Source organism: Oryx dammah, unplaced genomic scaffold (genome assembly GCF_014754425.2).
Source record: "Oryx dammah isolate SB20612 unplaced genomic scaffold, SCBI_Odam_1.1 HiC_scaffold_20, whole genome shotgun sequence".
In the NCBI taxonomy this organism is placed as follows: domain Eukaryota; kingdom Metazoa; phylum Chordata; class Mammalia; order Artiodactyla; family Bovidae; genus Oryx; species Oryx dammah.
Window position 1 is genome coordinate 38,802 of NW_024070204.1, and position 17,204 is coordinate 56,005.

A 17,204-nucleotide genomic window follows, 5' to 3' on the forward strand; every position below is an offset into this window, starting at 1 on the left:
CGAGGCGGGTGCGTCCGAGGCGGGTGCGTCCGAGGCGGGTGCGTCCGCAGCTCGGCCTCCAGGGTCCCCGCCCCGGGTATCCGCCCGCCCACCAACTGGGCGCCTCCTGGTGAAAACACCCAGGCGCTGCTGCCAGCGCGGCCCTGACTCCGCCCTCTCCCTGGGAGCAAAGACATAACGGGGGTCTTACTGAGCCCCATGCTCTGGGTTGGCGGGGAGCAGGCCGGATGCCCAACAGTGGGAGCTGAGGAGCAGCCCGGGCAGTAGGGGGTCGAGCGAGCTGCAGGGGCAGGACCGGCGCTCGGGTGCTGGGAGGTCAGGCCAGTGTGAGCGCGGGAGGACAGAGGACACCTCTCTGGACACACGGATGAAAGCGACCAGCCGGGGGCAGTGAAAGCGAGGGGCGCACCGGACCCCGGGCTGCAGGGTACAGGTGTCTGCCGCGCTGCCCTGTATGAATATTTAAACTCCTGTCCAGCGAGGACATTGGCTTTGCTGGTTAATGGCTCTTCCTGCCCTCCGGCCTGCAAGTGGCAGGCGAGGGCTCCGCTGGTGCCAGGCTGAGCCCAGAGCAGTGGGTGACCTCTGGCTCTGATGCCTCCCCCACTCTCACCTCCACCGACCCTGGGCTCAGGGTGCGCCTTCTGGCGGCTGAGTCCTGGAGCTTCAGGAGTGGTTAATTCCAATGTTTGGACTTGGTTTCTACTAAGATCAGATTTGTGCAGAGTGCTGCCTATTAAAGTAATTAAATATTAATGCTAATAAAACAGAAGTGTGGCTTATTCAGATATGGTTTTCTTTTTTAATCTAGTGGATGAAAAAAAGGTCTTGCGTTAATTTGTATTTCCTAGATGTTCATGAAACTGGGTGTGTTCATATGCTTGTTGCCCATTTGTATTCCTTTGTTAAAATGATTTATTTAAAAACAAAAAGTTCACCCACTTCTCCCCTTCCCCCACAGGACCCTTGCCTGTTCTAATCTCTTTAACTTATATGCAGAGTACATCATGTGGAATGCCAGGCTGGATGAATAACAAGCTGGAATCAAGACTGCTGGAAGAACTATCACCAACCTCAGATATGCAGGTGATACCACTCTAATGGCAGAAAGCAAAGAGAGAGTAACAGCCTCTTGATGGGAGTGAAAGAGGAGAATGAAAAAGCTGGCTTAAAACTCAACATTCAAAAAACCAAGATCATAGCATCTAGTCCCATCACTTCATCGCAAAGAAGGGAAAAGTGGAAGCAGTGACAGATTTTATCTTCTTGGGCTCCAGATTCACTGCAGGCTGTTACTGCAGCCATGAAATTAAAAGATGCTTACTCCTCTGAAGGAAAGTTATGACCAACCTAGACAGCATATTAAAAAGCAGAGACATTACTTTGCCAACAAAGGTCCATGTAGTCAAAGCTATGGTTTTTCCAATGGTCATGTATGGATATGAATTGGACCATAAAGAAAGCTGAGTGCTGAATTGATGCTTTTGAACTGTGGTGTTGGAGAAGACTCTTGAGAATTCCTTGGACTGCCAGGAAATCCAGCCAGTCCATCCTAAAGATCAGTCCTGGGTGTTCATTGGAAGGACTGATGCTGAGGCTTAAGCTCCAATACTTTAACCACCTGATGGGAAGACTTGACTCATTGGGAAAAACCTTGATGCTGAGAAAGATCAAAGCAGGAAAAAGGGACGACAGAGGATGAGATGGTTGGATGGCATCACTGACTAGATGGACATGAGTTTGAGCAAGCTCTGGGAGTTGGTGAAGGACTGGGAAGCCTGGTGTGGTACAGCCGATGGTGTCGCAGAGTTGGACATGACTTAACAACTGAACAAAACCAAATATATATAGTATTCCACAGGGCTTCCCAGGTGGCTCAGGGGTAAAGAATCTGCCTCCCAATGCAGGAGCCACAGGAAACGTGGGTTCGATCCCTGGGTCAGGAAGAGCCCCTGAGTCTTTGGGAAAGCAGTGACGCACAGAGTGGGCTGGAGTGACAACGTGGCGGCTTCTCCTCCCTGCGCTTGTCAGCTCTGCCCTTTGCTCACCCCTGCACGTCTTCTCACGTGTTGTGCTGGTCAAGTCTCACTGGCACCTATTTCAGCCACGTGGACTTTGTTATTGCAAGACTCTTGGGAGGCACAGGGCAAAATTTTGAAACTATTTTGTTCTAATTCTGAAGAGTAGAGTAGCTTCTGCTGTTTGTGTCTCTGGAAGTTTTTCAATGAGACCTGGCCTCTGGGTGGTCAGCAGGTATGACCGGGCACATGTGAGGCTGAGCCCAGCAGCTGTTGGAGAGAAGAGCCCGGGCAGGCTGTGGAGACACAGGACCTGAGATCTACGGCAGGAGTGGGCGGGCACACAGGGGTCTGCTGGTGGAGAGCACTCCCGACTGCCCCCACCCCACCCTGAGGAATAGCCCACTTTTGTGAAACTGAAGAGCCTGGGAGGCTCGTCTGGAGCACTTCAGAGGCGCACACGTGGCCCGAGTGGGACCTACGCCTCCCACTCATCCCAGGGCATTGAACTCACTTGTTTCTGTGGTCCCGCTCAGCCCCAAGACTGAATACGCCGCTTGCAGCCTGGTGGGTTTTCCCTGCACCTGCCCAGCCCGACTGGTGGGCCTGAGGATGCCCAGTGATGCTGGCGGTGAATGTGACCATGGGTGCCCACCAGGGCCAGGACCACCCTTGTGCTTCTCGTGCGGCAGACAGCAGAGCTCCCACACGAGGGCAAACCACACTCCACAGGGGAAGAGGACAGAGTGCCAAGGGTCAGGAAACCGGCAACGTGCCACATGGCGGCTCAACTGGGCTGCTCTTGAGGAGCCTGAGGTGCTGTCATCTGCCTAAACCCACCCAGTCTTACCAGGGGCCAGACAGTTGAATGGAATGGGGAGACGATGGGGACCCTGATAGACCCTATGGGAGCACAGCCTAGATGCGTGGGGAGCCCCATCTTTACCTCCCCTTGGCCTGTGTGGCTTGCTAATTGCCCTTCCTCCAGGAACCCAGCACTGCTTCCTGCTGACCATCCTGGCAAGAAAGGGAAGCAGCTTCAGGGGCTTCAATGCATCTGTCCCACCTTAACAATTCTTGTTCCAGACGGTTCTTTCCAATTGTATACTCAGAGCTGAGGAGACACCCACAGACCCAGCAGGCTCATACAGTGACTGTGCCCAAAGACCCAGAGACTTCAGCCTGCAGCTGTCTCCTCAGCTGCCCCCTACTAGACCCAGGAAGCCCCTCCCCTCCCTACCGGCAGCCCCTGGTCTGTGCAGGTCCTTGCTTTGCTGGAGGACCTGCAGGGCACGCGTCTCCTTCACAGCTCCCACACCCGGCTGCTCCTACTCCACGCAGAGGCCATAGCACCGCACAGCCCCGCAGCCCCCAGACTTGGCCGCTGTTTCTACCCTCGGGCCAGAAGCGGGAGAGCTGGTTTGCCAGCAGAGAAGATAAAATGAGATCTGAGGCCAAATGGTGGTTTCTCCAAGGTTCGAGATGTCCTTCACGAGCCATTTCTGGCTCTTCTGAGGTCTGACCACCAAGCCCCACCCCTGCCCTGAGGCCCCATGAGGTGGCCTTAGTTAAGCCCCCGGCTGTCTAAGCCAGCAGGACCAGAGCCCTGTTGAGAGCACAGCTGCTCTCAGGGTTCCTCAGGTGGAGGCGAGCACCTCTCACATCAGCCCACAAACCCACCAGTCCCTCAAAACGGACCTGGTCTCACTCGGGGCAGTGCAGTTCTGAAGCCCAGCTGCCTGGGTCTGAACTGGACCTGTGACCACCTGCGTGACCCTGGACGTGATGGCTGCAGAGAAGGGCTCAGTGCAGGCCTGGGAGGCTGCTGACAGGCTGGCCCTCAGCTGGCGCCTGGGACCCGGGCTGGGGAGGCTCCTGCCAACATCGAGTGGTAGGAGTGGCCCCTGGCACCCACACCTGCTTTCCTCTGGGAGTCAGGAATTTGGGTCTGTGCCGGGCAGACTGACTGTGTGACTGGCCCTCCACAGAAACCTGGGACGCTGTCTCTGAGACGCGTCCACATGGCCGTGTGGCCCTCGGCGGGGGGGGGGGGGGGCCCGGGGTTGCAAGCTGCGTGGTCTCCCCCTTTGCTGGGTGTGTAACCCTCTGCTGGCCTTGTCCTCCTATGTGATGAGCCTCGAGTATGAGAACAGCCATGTGTTGAGTCCTCAGACCTCCCAGCAAGTCATCAAGTCTGGGGTGGTCTCAGGAGCCCCTACCCCAAACACAGGAAGAGCGCTCACTGCACAAGACTGGGGTCAGGATGACACAAGTGATGTGCGTAACACACACAAAGGCCAATTCACGTTAGCTCTGTGGAAAGTGGACCTAAGTTTGTAGTAAAAAAATTGAGATAATCTATTTTAAAAAGCCTTGTAAGGAGTAAGGAATTACACACAGAAAAAGTGGTACTGTTGCTTTCAAATTGCAAGTGTTTTAAACATAGGCCATTGCTAATATTTAGGTTGGTGAAAAAGTAACTGTGGTTTCAGATCATAACTTTAAATCATTATAACTATGCTTAAACACATTTTTATTAATCAAAACAGGAATCATTACAACCAACACATTTTGCCAATGAGAAATTTATTCATTCCTGTAGCATTAAAAATCCATGCCTTGGGATTCGATGAACTCTTGGAAAGTATTTTATGCATCCTGCTGGTTGTGGAAGCATTCTCCCTGCAAAGTTCTTGAGATGTTTGAAGAAGTGGTAGTCTGTGGCAAGAGTTCAGATGAATATGGTGGATGGGGCTAAACTCTGTAGCCCAATTTGTCCAACTTTTGAAGCACTGGCTGTGCAATGTGTGGTTGGGCACTGTCATGGAGAAGAACTCGGCCTGTTCTGTTGACCAACGCCAGCTGTAGGCACTGCAGTTTTCGGTGCATCTCGTCAACCTGCCGAGCGTACTTATCAGATGTAGTCGTTCCACTAGGATTCATAAGGCTGTAGTGGGTTAGACAGTCAGGAGACCAAAAGCGACCATGACTCTTTTTTTTTTTTTTTTTGACCATGACCTTTTTATGGTGCAGGTTTGGCTTTGGGAAGGACTTTGAAGCTTCTTCTCGTCACTAGCCACTGATCTGGTCATTGCCAGCTGTCATATGAAATCCATTTTCTGTACACCATAATCCGATTGAGAAATGGTTTGTCATTGTTGCATAAGGAAAGACTACACTTCAAAACGCGATTTTATTTGCAGTCAGCTCATGAGGCACCCCCATTATCAAGCTGTATCACCTATCAGATCTGCTTCAAATGCTGAACAGCTGTAGAACGGTTGACACTGAGTGCTCTGGCAACTTCTCATGTGGCTGTAAGAGGACCAGCTCCGATGCTGGCTTGCAGCTGGTCACTGTCAACTTCTGATGGCCAGTTACTGCACTCCTCATTGCCAAAGCTCTCGTCTCCTTTACAGAACTTCCTGAACAGCTACTGCACTGTACGTGTTAGCAGTTCCTGGGTCAAATGTGTCACTGATGTTGCTAGTTGTCTCTGCTGATTTATGACTTATTTTGAACTCAAGTAAGAAAATCGCTCAAATCTGCTTTTTGTCTAACATCATTTCCCTAGTCTAAAATAAACAGCAAGTAATAAATCATTAACAAAAAAACATAAAGTGAGAAATGTGCATTAAAACAATGTAAAACATAACCTCGGGCTCCCCTGGTGGGTCAGACAGTAGAGAATTTGCCTGCAAAGCAGGAGATGTGGGTTCAATCCCTGGGTCAGGAAGATCCCCTGGGGAAGAGAATGGCAACCCACTCCAGTATTCTTCCTGGATAATCCCATGGACAGAGGAGCCTGGAGGGCTACAGCCTATGGGATCGCAAAGAGTCAAGCACAACTGAGTGACTAACACTTGCACTTTCAAAACAACTTCATTTATTTAAGAATGTATTTCAATATCAAATGGCAAAATTCAACAATGCAAAACTGCAATTACCTTTGCACCAACCTAAATAAATAGTATCTGCTTACTGAATACAGACACAGCAAACTCCAAACACCCACAAGGGTTATCAAGTGGAAAGCAGAAACACTCTGATGGGAAAGAGCTTCAGACCACGAAACCTTGCTGGCGTCACCACCATCTGTTCCCATCTATGAGGCAGTCCTCACTGCTACCTGACAACTTCTAACTGTAGTTTTAGGAGAGAGAAAACTAATTTGAGGAGAAAACAGAACTTATTTAGGGAGTGACAAAATGACTTATAGGATGAATGCTGTATTTGACATTCTTAAAAACAATTTTACTCTAAAGCTGTGAGGTTATCCTGTTCTGCTTAATAAAATATTGATCTGCTTCTGAGACTGCGTCCTCAGCTGCTGCAGGGGACAGAGGCTTGCTGTCCTGCTCAGAGGGTGACGGGCGTGGCCACTGCTGAGAGGCTGTGGTGCGCATGCAGGGTCACAGCAAGGGAGCACAGGCAGGAGGAGCAGCGAACGCCAGAAAACCCAAAACGCAAAGCTCTGACCCGGAGCAGTTCATTCCTGTCTTACTTTTCCAGGATGGCTTTCTCTACCTGCTTAAACTTCTTCAGTTCAATGATTAGTTCCCAGTATCTGAGATACAGCCACATGAGCCTCCCGTTTTGGCGCTTATTGGTGTTCCAGATGTCCCCACAGTGCGTATCGTGCTTAAATATGTCAGTGAGGCCAGCTGCCATCTCGAGGTCCGCAGCCACCGGGTCGGTGGACGCACGGACCAGCAAGCTCCTCTCGAGCTCGAGCCGCCTGCGGCGCGGGAGCACCGGGCTGCAGTAGACGCTCTGTCTCTCGGTGAGCGCAGCCTCGAGCTCGCTCAGCAGGAGCCTGGCCCTGCGCTGCCAGTCCTCCTCCTGGCCCAGGCAGTGCAGGTACGCACTCCGCAAGGGCTGCCTCCTCTCCTGAAGCACCTGAGCCCGCTCCTGTTCCAGAAGTTTCTTCTCTTCCACCAACTTGCGCCCCTGAGAGATGAGGGCTTCTCGGTAACTAGTTGTTCTGTTCTGCTCCTTTTCAAGTTCCAGGGACAAGTGTGCCACGGCCCGCCGGCTTTCTGCAATTGTGGCGTGGTACCTGGCTTCGAGGTCCCGCTGGAAGGCGGCTGTCCTCTGACGGTACGCTTCTCTCTCCTTTTCTATTTCTTTTCTCGACTCCCTAGACCAAATCCAGCCTGACACAAATAATTTGGGGGAGGAAAACACACATAATGAACACCAGAGCTCAAGTTATCATCTCTATTTACAGGAAACATAAAGCAGCTATAGAACATTTCAATAAATTCTTAAGTCCTGAGACAAACAGAATGATAATAGTTTGTATGAAGCTATGCGGGCTTCCCAGGTGGCTCCAATGGTAAAGAATCCACCTGCCAACGCAGGAGACGCTTGTTCGATCCCTGGGTCGGGAAGATCCCCTGAAGGAGAAGATCGCAACCCACTCCAGTATTCTTGCTGGGATAATCCCACGGACAGAGGAGCCTGGTGGTCTACAGTCCATGAGTCACTGGGTCAGACAAGACTGAAGCAGCTAAGCACACATACAACATGCAGAGTGCTTCCAATCAGGTAAGGGCTCTGCAAAGAGAAGTCCAGCAAGACTGCAGAGACCCCTTCCAGCCTCGTAACGTCTGAGGGCTGAGAAAACCTACCTCCAGCACAGCACCTCGTGCCTATACTCTGAGCACCGGGCCCCCACAGACCATTGGCAAGGTTTAAAAATGACCATGGGCAAGTCTGGTGGCTCAGAGGTTAAAACGTCTGCCTGCAATGCAGGAGACCTGGGTTCGATCCCTGGGTCGGGAAGATTTCCCTGGAGAAGGAAACGGCAACCCACTCCAGTATTCTTGCCTGGAGAATCCCATGGATGGAGGAGCCTGGTGGGCTACAGTCCACGGGGTCGCAAAGAGTCGGACACAACTGAGCGACTTCACCCACTCACTCACTCACTCATGGGCAAGTATGCTTCACAGTGTTGGCCAGGTTAGTACATAACTGAAAAAAGTTCAAAGTGTGTTCAAAACTGTGCCCGGTCATCACTAGTAAACAGGTAAGGCCCAAGATGGCTGCTTATATCCTGCTAGGGGGTCATACAAATAAGAAGTCAGAATTTCAGCCTCGAGACACAGCTTCACCATAACCTCACAAATACGAGACATAAGGTGTGGGCAGCTGGGGTGGGTAATACCCTGTTCTGCTCCACAAACTGACAAGCCAAAGTGAGAAACAGAGCTGATGACTACAAAGCCTGCGGCCAGCTGGAGCCTGGTTCTGGGTGCTGTCTCCCGACCTTCTCCATCCTATGAGTGAGAGTTTTGGTCTTTTCTGATAACAAGACAAAAGACAGTGTGATGATTTCACTGGTATAGGATATGCTCCACGTTATGAATTGCTGCTTTTGTTATTGAGTCATTCAGTCGTGTCCAACACTTTGTGACCCCATGGACTGAAGGACACCAGGCTTCCCTGTCCTTTACCATCTCTGGAGCTTGCTCAAACTCACATCCATTGACTCAATGATGCCATTCAACCGTCTCGTCCTGTCATCCCCTTCTCCTCCTACCTTCTATCTTTCCCACCATCAGGGTCTTTTCCAATGAGTCAGCTCTTTGGATCAGGTGGCCAAAGGACTGGAGCTTCAGCTTCAGCATCAGTCCTCCAAATGAATTTCAAACCCAATTTGAAATCAGGGTTAATTTCCTTAGGATTGACTGGCTTGATCTCCTTGTTGTCCAAGGAACTTTCAAGAGTCTTCTCCAGCACCACAGTCAAATGCATCAGTTCTCTGGTGCTCAACACTTTTTATGATACAACTCTCACATCCATACCCAACTATGAAAACCCACAGCACTGACTATACGGACATTTGTCGGCAAAGTAACGTCTCTACTTTTCAATATGCTGTCTACGTTTGTCGTAACTTTCTTCCAAGGAGCAAGTGGCTTTTAATTCCATGGCTGCAATCACCATATGCAGTGATTTTCAGTTCAGTTCAGTCGCTCAGTTGTGTCCAACTCTTTGTGAGCCCATGGACTGCAGCACATCAGGCTTCCCTTTCCATCACCAACTCCTGGAGTTTACTCAAACACATGTCCACAGACTTGGTGATGCCATCCAACCATCTCATCCTCTGTCGTCCCCTTCTCCTCCTGCCTTCAATCATTCCTAGCATCAGAGTCTTTTCCAATGAGTCAGATCTTCCCATCAGGTGGCCAAACTACTGGAGCTTCAGCTTCAGCATCAGTCCTTCCAATAAATATTCAGGATTGATTTCCTTTAGGATGGACTGGTTGGATCTCCTTGCAGTCCAAGGGACTCTCAAGAGTCTTCTCCAACACCACAGTTCAAAAGTATCAATTCTTCGGTGATCAGTTTTCTTTATAGTTCAACTCTCACATCCATACATGGCTACTAGAAAAACCATAGCTTTGACTGGATGGACTTTTGTTGGCAAAATAATGTCTCTGTTTTTTAATATGCCGTCTAGGTTGGTCATAGCTTTTCTTCCAAGAAGCGGCTTTTTATTTCATGACTGCAGTCACTGTCTGCAGTGATTTTGGAGCCCCCAAAATAAAGTCTCTCACTGTTTCCATACTTTCTCCTTCATTTTGCCATGAAGTGATGGGACTGGATGCCATGATCTTAGTTTTCTGAATGTTGAGTTTTCAACCAGCTTTTCCACTCTCCTCTTTCACTTTCATCAAGGGGCTCTTTAGGTCTTCTTTGCTTTCTGCCATAAGGGTGGTGTCATCTGCATATTTGAGGTCATTGATATTTCTCCTGGCAACCTGATTCCAGCTTATGCTTCATCCAGCCGAGTATTTCCCATGACATACTCCGCATATAAGTTAAGTAAGCAGGGTGAGAATATACAGCCTTGACATACTCCTTTCCCAACTTGGAACCAATCTGTTGTTCCATGTCTGGTTCTAACTGTTGCTTCCTGCATACAGATTTCTCAGAAGACAGGTCAGGTGGTCTGGTATTCCCATTTCTTAAAAAATTTTCCAGTTTGTTGTGCTCCACACAGTCAAAGGCTTTGGCATAATCAATAAAGCAGAAGTAGATGTTTTTCTGGAACTCTTCCTTTTTCAATGATCCAGCAGATGTTGGCAATTTGATCTCTGGTTCCTATGCCTTTTCCAAATCCAGCTTGAACATCTGTAAGTTCACGGTTCACATATAGTTGAAGCCTGGCTTGGAGAGTTTTGAGCATCACTTTGCTAGTGTGTGAGATAAGTGCAACTCTGTGCTAGTTTGTTAAATAGTCTTTGCAACTGGAATGAAAACTGACCTCTTCCATCATTGGAAGGACTGATGCTGAAGCTGAAGCTCCAATCCTTTGGCCACCTGATGCGAAGAACTGACTCAACGGGAAAGACTTTGATGCTGGGAAAGATTGAAGGCAGGAGAAGAAGGAAGCAACAGAGGATGAGATGATTGAATGGCATCACCGACTCAGTGGACATGAGTTTGAGGAAATACTGGGAGATAGTGAAGGACAGGGAAGCCTGGTGTGCTGCAGTCCATGGGGTTGTAAAGAGTTGGACACGACCGAGCGACTAACCCACCACCATGAAACCGATGGGCTCTACACTGCAGCACCTGACTCTGAGCCACAGTTAGCTTCGTCTTATTTCTGCTAAGCAACTAAACAACAACAACAGACTGACTCTGGGCTGAAAATCTGAAATAAGAGCTACAAGGCCTCTGTGTTTGCATGTTGTAGACATGTGGTATTACCAAAATCAATTTATAAAAGAGCTCTGCTTAATTGACTTAATTGTTTATACTGGAGAAGGAAATGGCAACCCACCCCAGTATTCTTGCCTGGTAAATTCCATGGACAGAGGAGCCAGGCAGGTTACAGTTCATGGGGTTGCAAAGAGTTGGACACAACTGAGCAATTAAGCACAAGTGCTTATGTAAGTACTCAGGAGTATAAAACTGGCCCGAAAGAATTTTGGGTTCATGTGATCTAGGAAATATTCAACACTAAATTAATATCTGGTATTGAAGGTGACTTGTTTCTAGGTTTGACTAATACAGACATGTCTTTAGAATCATCACTGTTAAGTACAGTATTTCTGTTATACCTAGGTTTATTAAAGGTCAAATAAGATCTTATTATATGTCACAAATCTGTCATCAATAAAAATAGCTTGAAGTGGAAAAGGAAAACAAAAACTTGAAAGTAGGATGTATGTTTTCAGTAAAAGAAGGTGTAAAGAATGAGAAAAAAATACTGGAAAAGAAAGTTCTACATGATCAAGATTTTCTAAGACTGGATTAAATTTACTTGGGTAAATGGCTTTTGTTAGGAGTGAAAGAAAGTGAAAATGAAGTCCCTTAGTCGTATCCAACTCTTTGCAACCCCGTGGACTATAGCCAACCAGGCTCCTCCGTCCATGGGATTCTCCAGGCAAGAATACTGGAGTGGGTTGCCATTTCCATCTCCCGCATTGCAGGCAGATGCTTTAACCTCTGAGCCACCAGGGAAGCAGGCTGGGCCAAGACTGGATTTGGCTTCTTTGAAGTTTTCTTGAAATGCTGCTTTTAATAACAGATAGTATGAGTTTTCTAGTAGCAGAAAGTGAAGAGGAACTAAAGAGCCTCTTGATGTGGGTGAAAGAGGAAGGTGAAAAAGCTAGCTTAAAACTCAACATTCGAAAAACTAAGATCATGGCATCTGGTCCCATCAGTTCATGGCAAATAGAGGGAGAAAAAGGGGACACAGTGACAAATTTTTTCTTGGGCTCCAAAATCACTGTGGATGGGGACTGTAGCCATGAAACTAAAAGACACGTGCTCCTTGGAAGGAAAGCTATGACAAACCTAGACGGCATATTAAAAAGCAGAGATGTCACTTGGTCAACAAAATGTTCATATAGCCAAAGCTACAGTTTTTCCAGTAGTCACTTAGGGATGTGGGAGTTGGACCATTAAGAAGGCTGAGCACTTAAGAACTGATGCTTTGGAGAAGGCTCCTGAGAGTCCCTTGGACTGCAAGGAGATCAAACCAGTCAATCCTAAAGGAAATCAATCCTGAATATGCATTGGAAGGACTGATGCTGAAGCTCCAATACTTTGGCCACCTGACGTGAAGAGCCAACTCACTGGAAAAGACCCTGATGCTGGGAAAGACTGAAGGCAGGAAGAGAAAGGGGCTACAGAGGATGAGATGGTTGGATGGCACCACCAACTCAATGGACCTAAGTTTGAGCAAGCTCCAGAAGATGGTGAAGGACAGGAAAGCCTGGCATGTTACAGTTCATGGGATCACAACAAGTCAGACACAACTTAGCAACTGAACAACATATCTAAAAAGGCACTAAATCCCTTCATGGTGACATAAGCTCCTGTGACTAGCAGAAAACCTTTTGTAAAATGAGTGCTTGATTGTATTCAACTTCCCCTTCACCAAAATCTTATATGTTGACCTTCACCCACTTCCTCTCTGGAGCTCTGTCTCAGAGCTATCTGAGGTGCTGCCTCCCAGGCTGCAGTCCTTATTTTTCCCCAAATAAAACTTAACTCTCAACTCTCACCTTGTGCATCTTTTTTTTTTAGTCAACAAATCTTTTGTCATTTATAGACAGTTATTTTTGTAGTCTGATATAATAAAAAGTGCTTCATCATCAACAAGAGTCACAGGAAGGCTGTGGAAGCTGTATAACAGCTCCACATCAAGCTGACAGCTATGTGAGGATTCCAGCCCAAACCGACTGCAAACAAGAAGCCATCCTGCCCCTGGGGCCCTAGACCAGGCATCCAGAGATTTTTACTCCCTGACAGATAGGGTCGATACCCCTCCTCAGCCTTGAAGCCACAGAAATTGGAGCATCACCCCTCTGCTTTCCATAAGAAGAGAAGGACTAAAATCTGAAGGGAGAATGAAACAGGAGGGAAGGCGGCAGGGCACAACTTTTAAAAGAATGGCATAGCCCTTGGTGCCAGTGATAATGAACCTGCCTGCCAATGCAGGAGACTCGAGTTCAATCCCTGGGTCAGGAAGATTCCCTGGAGGAGGGCGTGGCAACCCACTCCACTATTCTTGCCTGGAGAATCCCATGAACAGAGGCGCCTGGTGGGTTACAGTCCAAAGGGTTGCAAAGAGTAGAAATGAAGGAAGCAGCTTAGCACGCAGCTGTTGTTCAGTCACTAAGTGATGTCCGACTCTTTGCGACCCCATGGATTGTAGCACGCCAGGCTCCTGTCCTCCACTGTCTCCTAGAGTTTGCTCAAAATCATGTCCACCGAGTTGGTGATGCTGTCTAACCATCTTATCCTCTGACGTTGCCTTCTCCTTTTGCCTTCAGTCTTTCCCAGCACCACAGACTTTTCCAATGAGTTGGCGCTTCCCACCAGGTGGCCAAAGTACTGGAGCTTCAGCTTCAGCACCAATCCTTCCAATGAATATTCAGGGTTGATTTCTTTTAGGGTTGACTGGTTTGATCTTCCTGCAACTGGTTAGAACCAAGTAGGTCCAAGATGGCAGCATCCACTGCCAGGGGACCTTGAGCCTCATTATACGCTCACTGTAATACATCAGCATGCTAAATTACACAATGACCAGCTCCAGAACAGTTCTAAAGCCAACCATGAGAGGTCAAAAAGTAGGCTGTGGCCCATTCCTGGAAATCCCTGCGCCCTTCCCCAAATAATTAGAATAATCTTCCCACTCATTAGCCTATGAAATTACCCAGCCCATAAAAGCTAACCACCCCATATTTCAGGGCCTCTGCTTCTGAGATGGACCATATTCTGTGGAGTGTGTCTCTCTCTAAATAAATCCACTTTCTACTAATCAAAAAAAAAAAGGTCTCTTTGGCATAAGGATTATATCAACTGGTTATTTTTAAGAAACAGCAGACACAGAAGAGACTTTGAAAACCAAGTAGGAGTTACCCGTTCATAAGAAACACTTGGGGCTCCCTGGTGGCTCAACAGTGGAGAATTCACCTGCCAATGCAGGACACAGGTCTGATCCTTGGATCAGGAAGATCCCCTGGAGAAGGAAATGGCAACCTACTGTAGTATTTCTACCTGGGAAAGCTCATGGATAGAGCCTGGTAGGCTACCATCCATGGGGCTGCAAAGAGTTGGAGACGACTTAGAGACTAACACAAGAAACACTCAGACTTATAAGAGAAGTCTCCAGTTGTAACGGTGTCTCCCTGACTGTACGAGGAATAGGTTAACCAAATTGCCTGAAAGTTATCTAACGAAAAGGCCTAAGTCTGCACAAGAACCTTACCCTCAATTACTGTGCTTCTCCTGTTCTCTGGTAACTAACTCTCCCCACCCCAAACTTCCTCTTCTGTCTTGAGCTAAGCATGGTATCTAAGGTGAGAGCTTGTGCATTTTGGTGAGTTACTCGGTTTTCCTGGCTCTCTCCGATGTTCTTGTTGTACGTGTGCTCAATTGTGTCCAACTCTTTGCCACTCCATGAACCGTATCCCACCAGGCAAGAACACTGGAGTGGGTTGCTGTGCCATCCTCCAGAGGGTCTTCCCGACCCGGGTACTAAGTCTCTGCACAGGCAGGCGGCAGAGTCTTTACCAATAAGCCACCTAGGAAGCCCCAGCTCTCTCCAATGGGTAGATGTTAGGGACTTTGGTTTTATTTTCTCCTGTTACTCTAACTCATATCAATTTAATTCTTAGACCAGCCAGAAAAACCTAAAAGCGTAAAGTTTCTTCCTCTGCAACAAAGACAAAACATAAAATCAACTCCTAACCATCAAGAAATTCATCAGGGATTGAATTGGCCAAAAGTTCGTTCAAGTTTAAAACTCAAACAAACTTTTTGGCCACCCCAATAGTCGGGATAAAAACTAAGAGCTGGAAAAATTACAACAGACCAGTGACTGGTAATTTCCCCCAAAGTGGTACAAAGTGGATTCGATGTAGAGAGAATTTCTAGTCAGCCTGAGCAGAGATTTCAGGGATGAAGTCTCCCGAAGACTGATACCCTAAACATTACACAGACATCCAAAACGGGTTTTCCTTCATGCCTACTTTATTCTTCCTCATTAGCGCTTATGAGGGCAACTGAAGCAAGGGAGCCCCCTTCAGAGCAATGAAGCTTTGAAAAGAATGAACACGGTTACTGAATTACTCCACACAAAATCTCTCTCTCTTGTCTTATTTAACCCTCACACTGCACTAAGATAATTACAATGTCAGGGAAACTGAGGCTCAGAGGGTTAAATCATTTGACCAGGACACACAGTACACATCTGTGTGAACAAAGACTGGTGCCTGCCATTTATGATTAAGTGATTAGCCACTGCAGTCAGTGACCTACACGTTCACCCTGAAAGGCATTCAGGGTGAATGCACTCTGTCTTGGATACATGAGACCCAACATAGTTAAGATACATACTTATGGAAAAATTTTAATGACCGCAGATTCTTGCACCTAACCCCATATTAAAATCATTAACTTGAGATACCTGGTTTTTCTTTCGTGAGGAGGAGTAATCTTTCACCAAGATGCAGCCTGACCACATGTATTCCCTGGCTCCTCCTCTACCTCTGCAGAGCAGTTCCTAATAGGTATCTGAAAGGCTCTCTCCTGGGCTTATAGGGCTTCCCAGGCGGCTCAGTGGTAAAGAATCCATCTGCCAATGCAGGAGACATGGGTTCGATCCCTGGGTTGGGAAGATCCCCTGGATAAGGAAATGAAAACCCACTCCAATATTTTCACCTGGAAAATCCCATGGACAGAGGAGCCTGGCAGGCTACAAACCATGGGGTCACAAAGAGTCGGACACAACTGAGAGCGCGCACACACACATCCTGGATATAGTCTTCACAGCTCACGGTGCATTTTTTCCCCAGTCAACATTTGTTAGGTTTCAAAGCCCAAGATCTCTGGGCTCCACACTTTGAGCCCAGAAAACAAGTTAGGAGAATCATGACTTACGAAAAGCAGCTAGTCCCAGCATTGGAACCAACAGGGCATAATTCCATCTGCTTCCATCACCTCCATCAGCCCTGGAATTGGGCCGGATATTCCAATTTGGGGGGTCATTTAAGTTATTCATGGAGATACACCTTGAAGTAAATAACATCGTTAACCACACAAATGGAACAAAATACCCTGCTCCCAATGTTATCATCTACAGGGGACCCCGGTTTGATTCCTGGGTCCTGAAGACCCCTTAGAGAAGGAACAGGGTTACCACTCGATTAGTCTTGGGCTACGCTGACGGCTCAGTCGGTAAAGGATCCACCTGCAATGCGGGAGACCTGGGTTCGATGATCCCCTGGAGGAGGGCATTACAACCCACTCCAGTATTCGTGCCTGGAGAATCCCCATGGAGAGATGAGCCTGGCGGGCTACAGTCCATGAGGCCACAAAAAATCCGACACGACTGAGCGACTAAGCACAGCATGTGGTCCATGTGAGCCTTTTTTTTTTTTTTTTTCCTCTCTTAAAAAACTTTGTTCAGATCTAGTATGGGCTGCACAGCAGTGAGCCTCATGAGATTAAAAGAAAAAACCAACTCGCAAATCGTAGGGGAGCGTGACGTGTTTCAAATAACTGAAACGCAAACAGAAGGAAGTGAAATGTAGACAAAAGAAACTCAATTCAGCATCAAAGACTCTTCACAGAATTTCCAATAAATACTTGCTTAACGCCTGAAGGTATAAAATCCTAACTGGCAATAAAGAAATGACACACACACAAAAGCTCAGTAGTTAATGTGAAGGTGCTTGTGGCCAGCACAATAAAAAAAAAAAAAAAAAAAAGTCAGAGATCTGATGTACCGAAGCTCACGACCCTCAAAGCGCAGGGCTGGGCCCCACAAACTTCAGGGCCTGCGCTCCCCTTCGGACAGCGCGCTCCAGAGGGTGCCCGCGCACCCGCCGCCCCGGGACGCGCAGAGGGCCCCGAACAGGCCGGGCGCCCCGCCGGTGACCCCGGAACATCGGTCCAAGCGGGCAGCCCGCCGTCAAACTGCCCGATACCGGCACTCCCGCTCCGTCCCGGAGAGACAGCGGGACGGGTACCCTGGTACCGCCTCACAAAACTGCCGTAATCTCCAGAAAAACCCAACATTGTCTGGATATGAAGAGAAATCGGGGGAGCCCGAAAGACCCCCAAAAGCCAACTCACCTCCGGCCGGGAACTCGCCGACCAGGTGCCCTGAGAGCCCCCGCCCGCCAGCCCTTCTGCGCAGGCGCGGCGACGTAA

At 48.3% G+C, this 17,204-nt stretch overlaps 2 protein-coding genes across 2 annotated transcripts in view; one reads left to right on the forward strand and one right to left on the reverse strand.

Annotated features, from left to right (window-relative positions):
* LRRC14B (leucine rich repeat containing 14B) overlaps positions 1-788 on the forward strand; it is a 5,686-nt gene extending 4,898 nt beyond the window's left edge. The window contains exon 3 of the mRNA XM_040262797.1: positions 40-788. The gene's annotated coding sequence lies outside the window, so the exon portion shown is untranslated. The remainder of the gene's footprint in view (positions 1-39) is intronic.
* Positions 789-4,534: 3,746 nt separating this feature from the next.
* CCDC127 (coiled-coil domain containing 127) lies at positions 4,535-17,192 on the reverse strand. Its single transcript, XM_040262211.1, has 3 exons — positions 17,127-17,192; positions 15,930-16,060; positions 4,535-7,174 (listed from the first exon to the last, which is right to left on the reverse strand). Exons 2-3 carry the CDS (start codon positions 16,048-16,050, stop codon positions 6,519-6,521), a joined length of 777 nt encoding a protein of 258 aa, XP_040118145.1. The 5' UTR covers positions 16,051-16,060; positions 17,127-17,192; the 3' UTR covers positions 4,535-6,518.
* Positions 17,193-17,204: the final 12 nt, after the last annotated feature.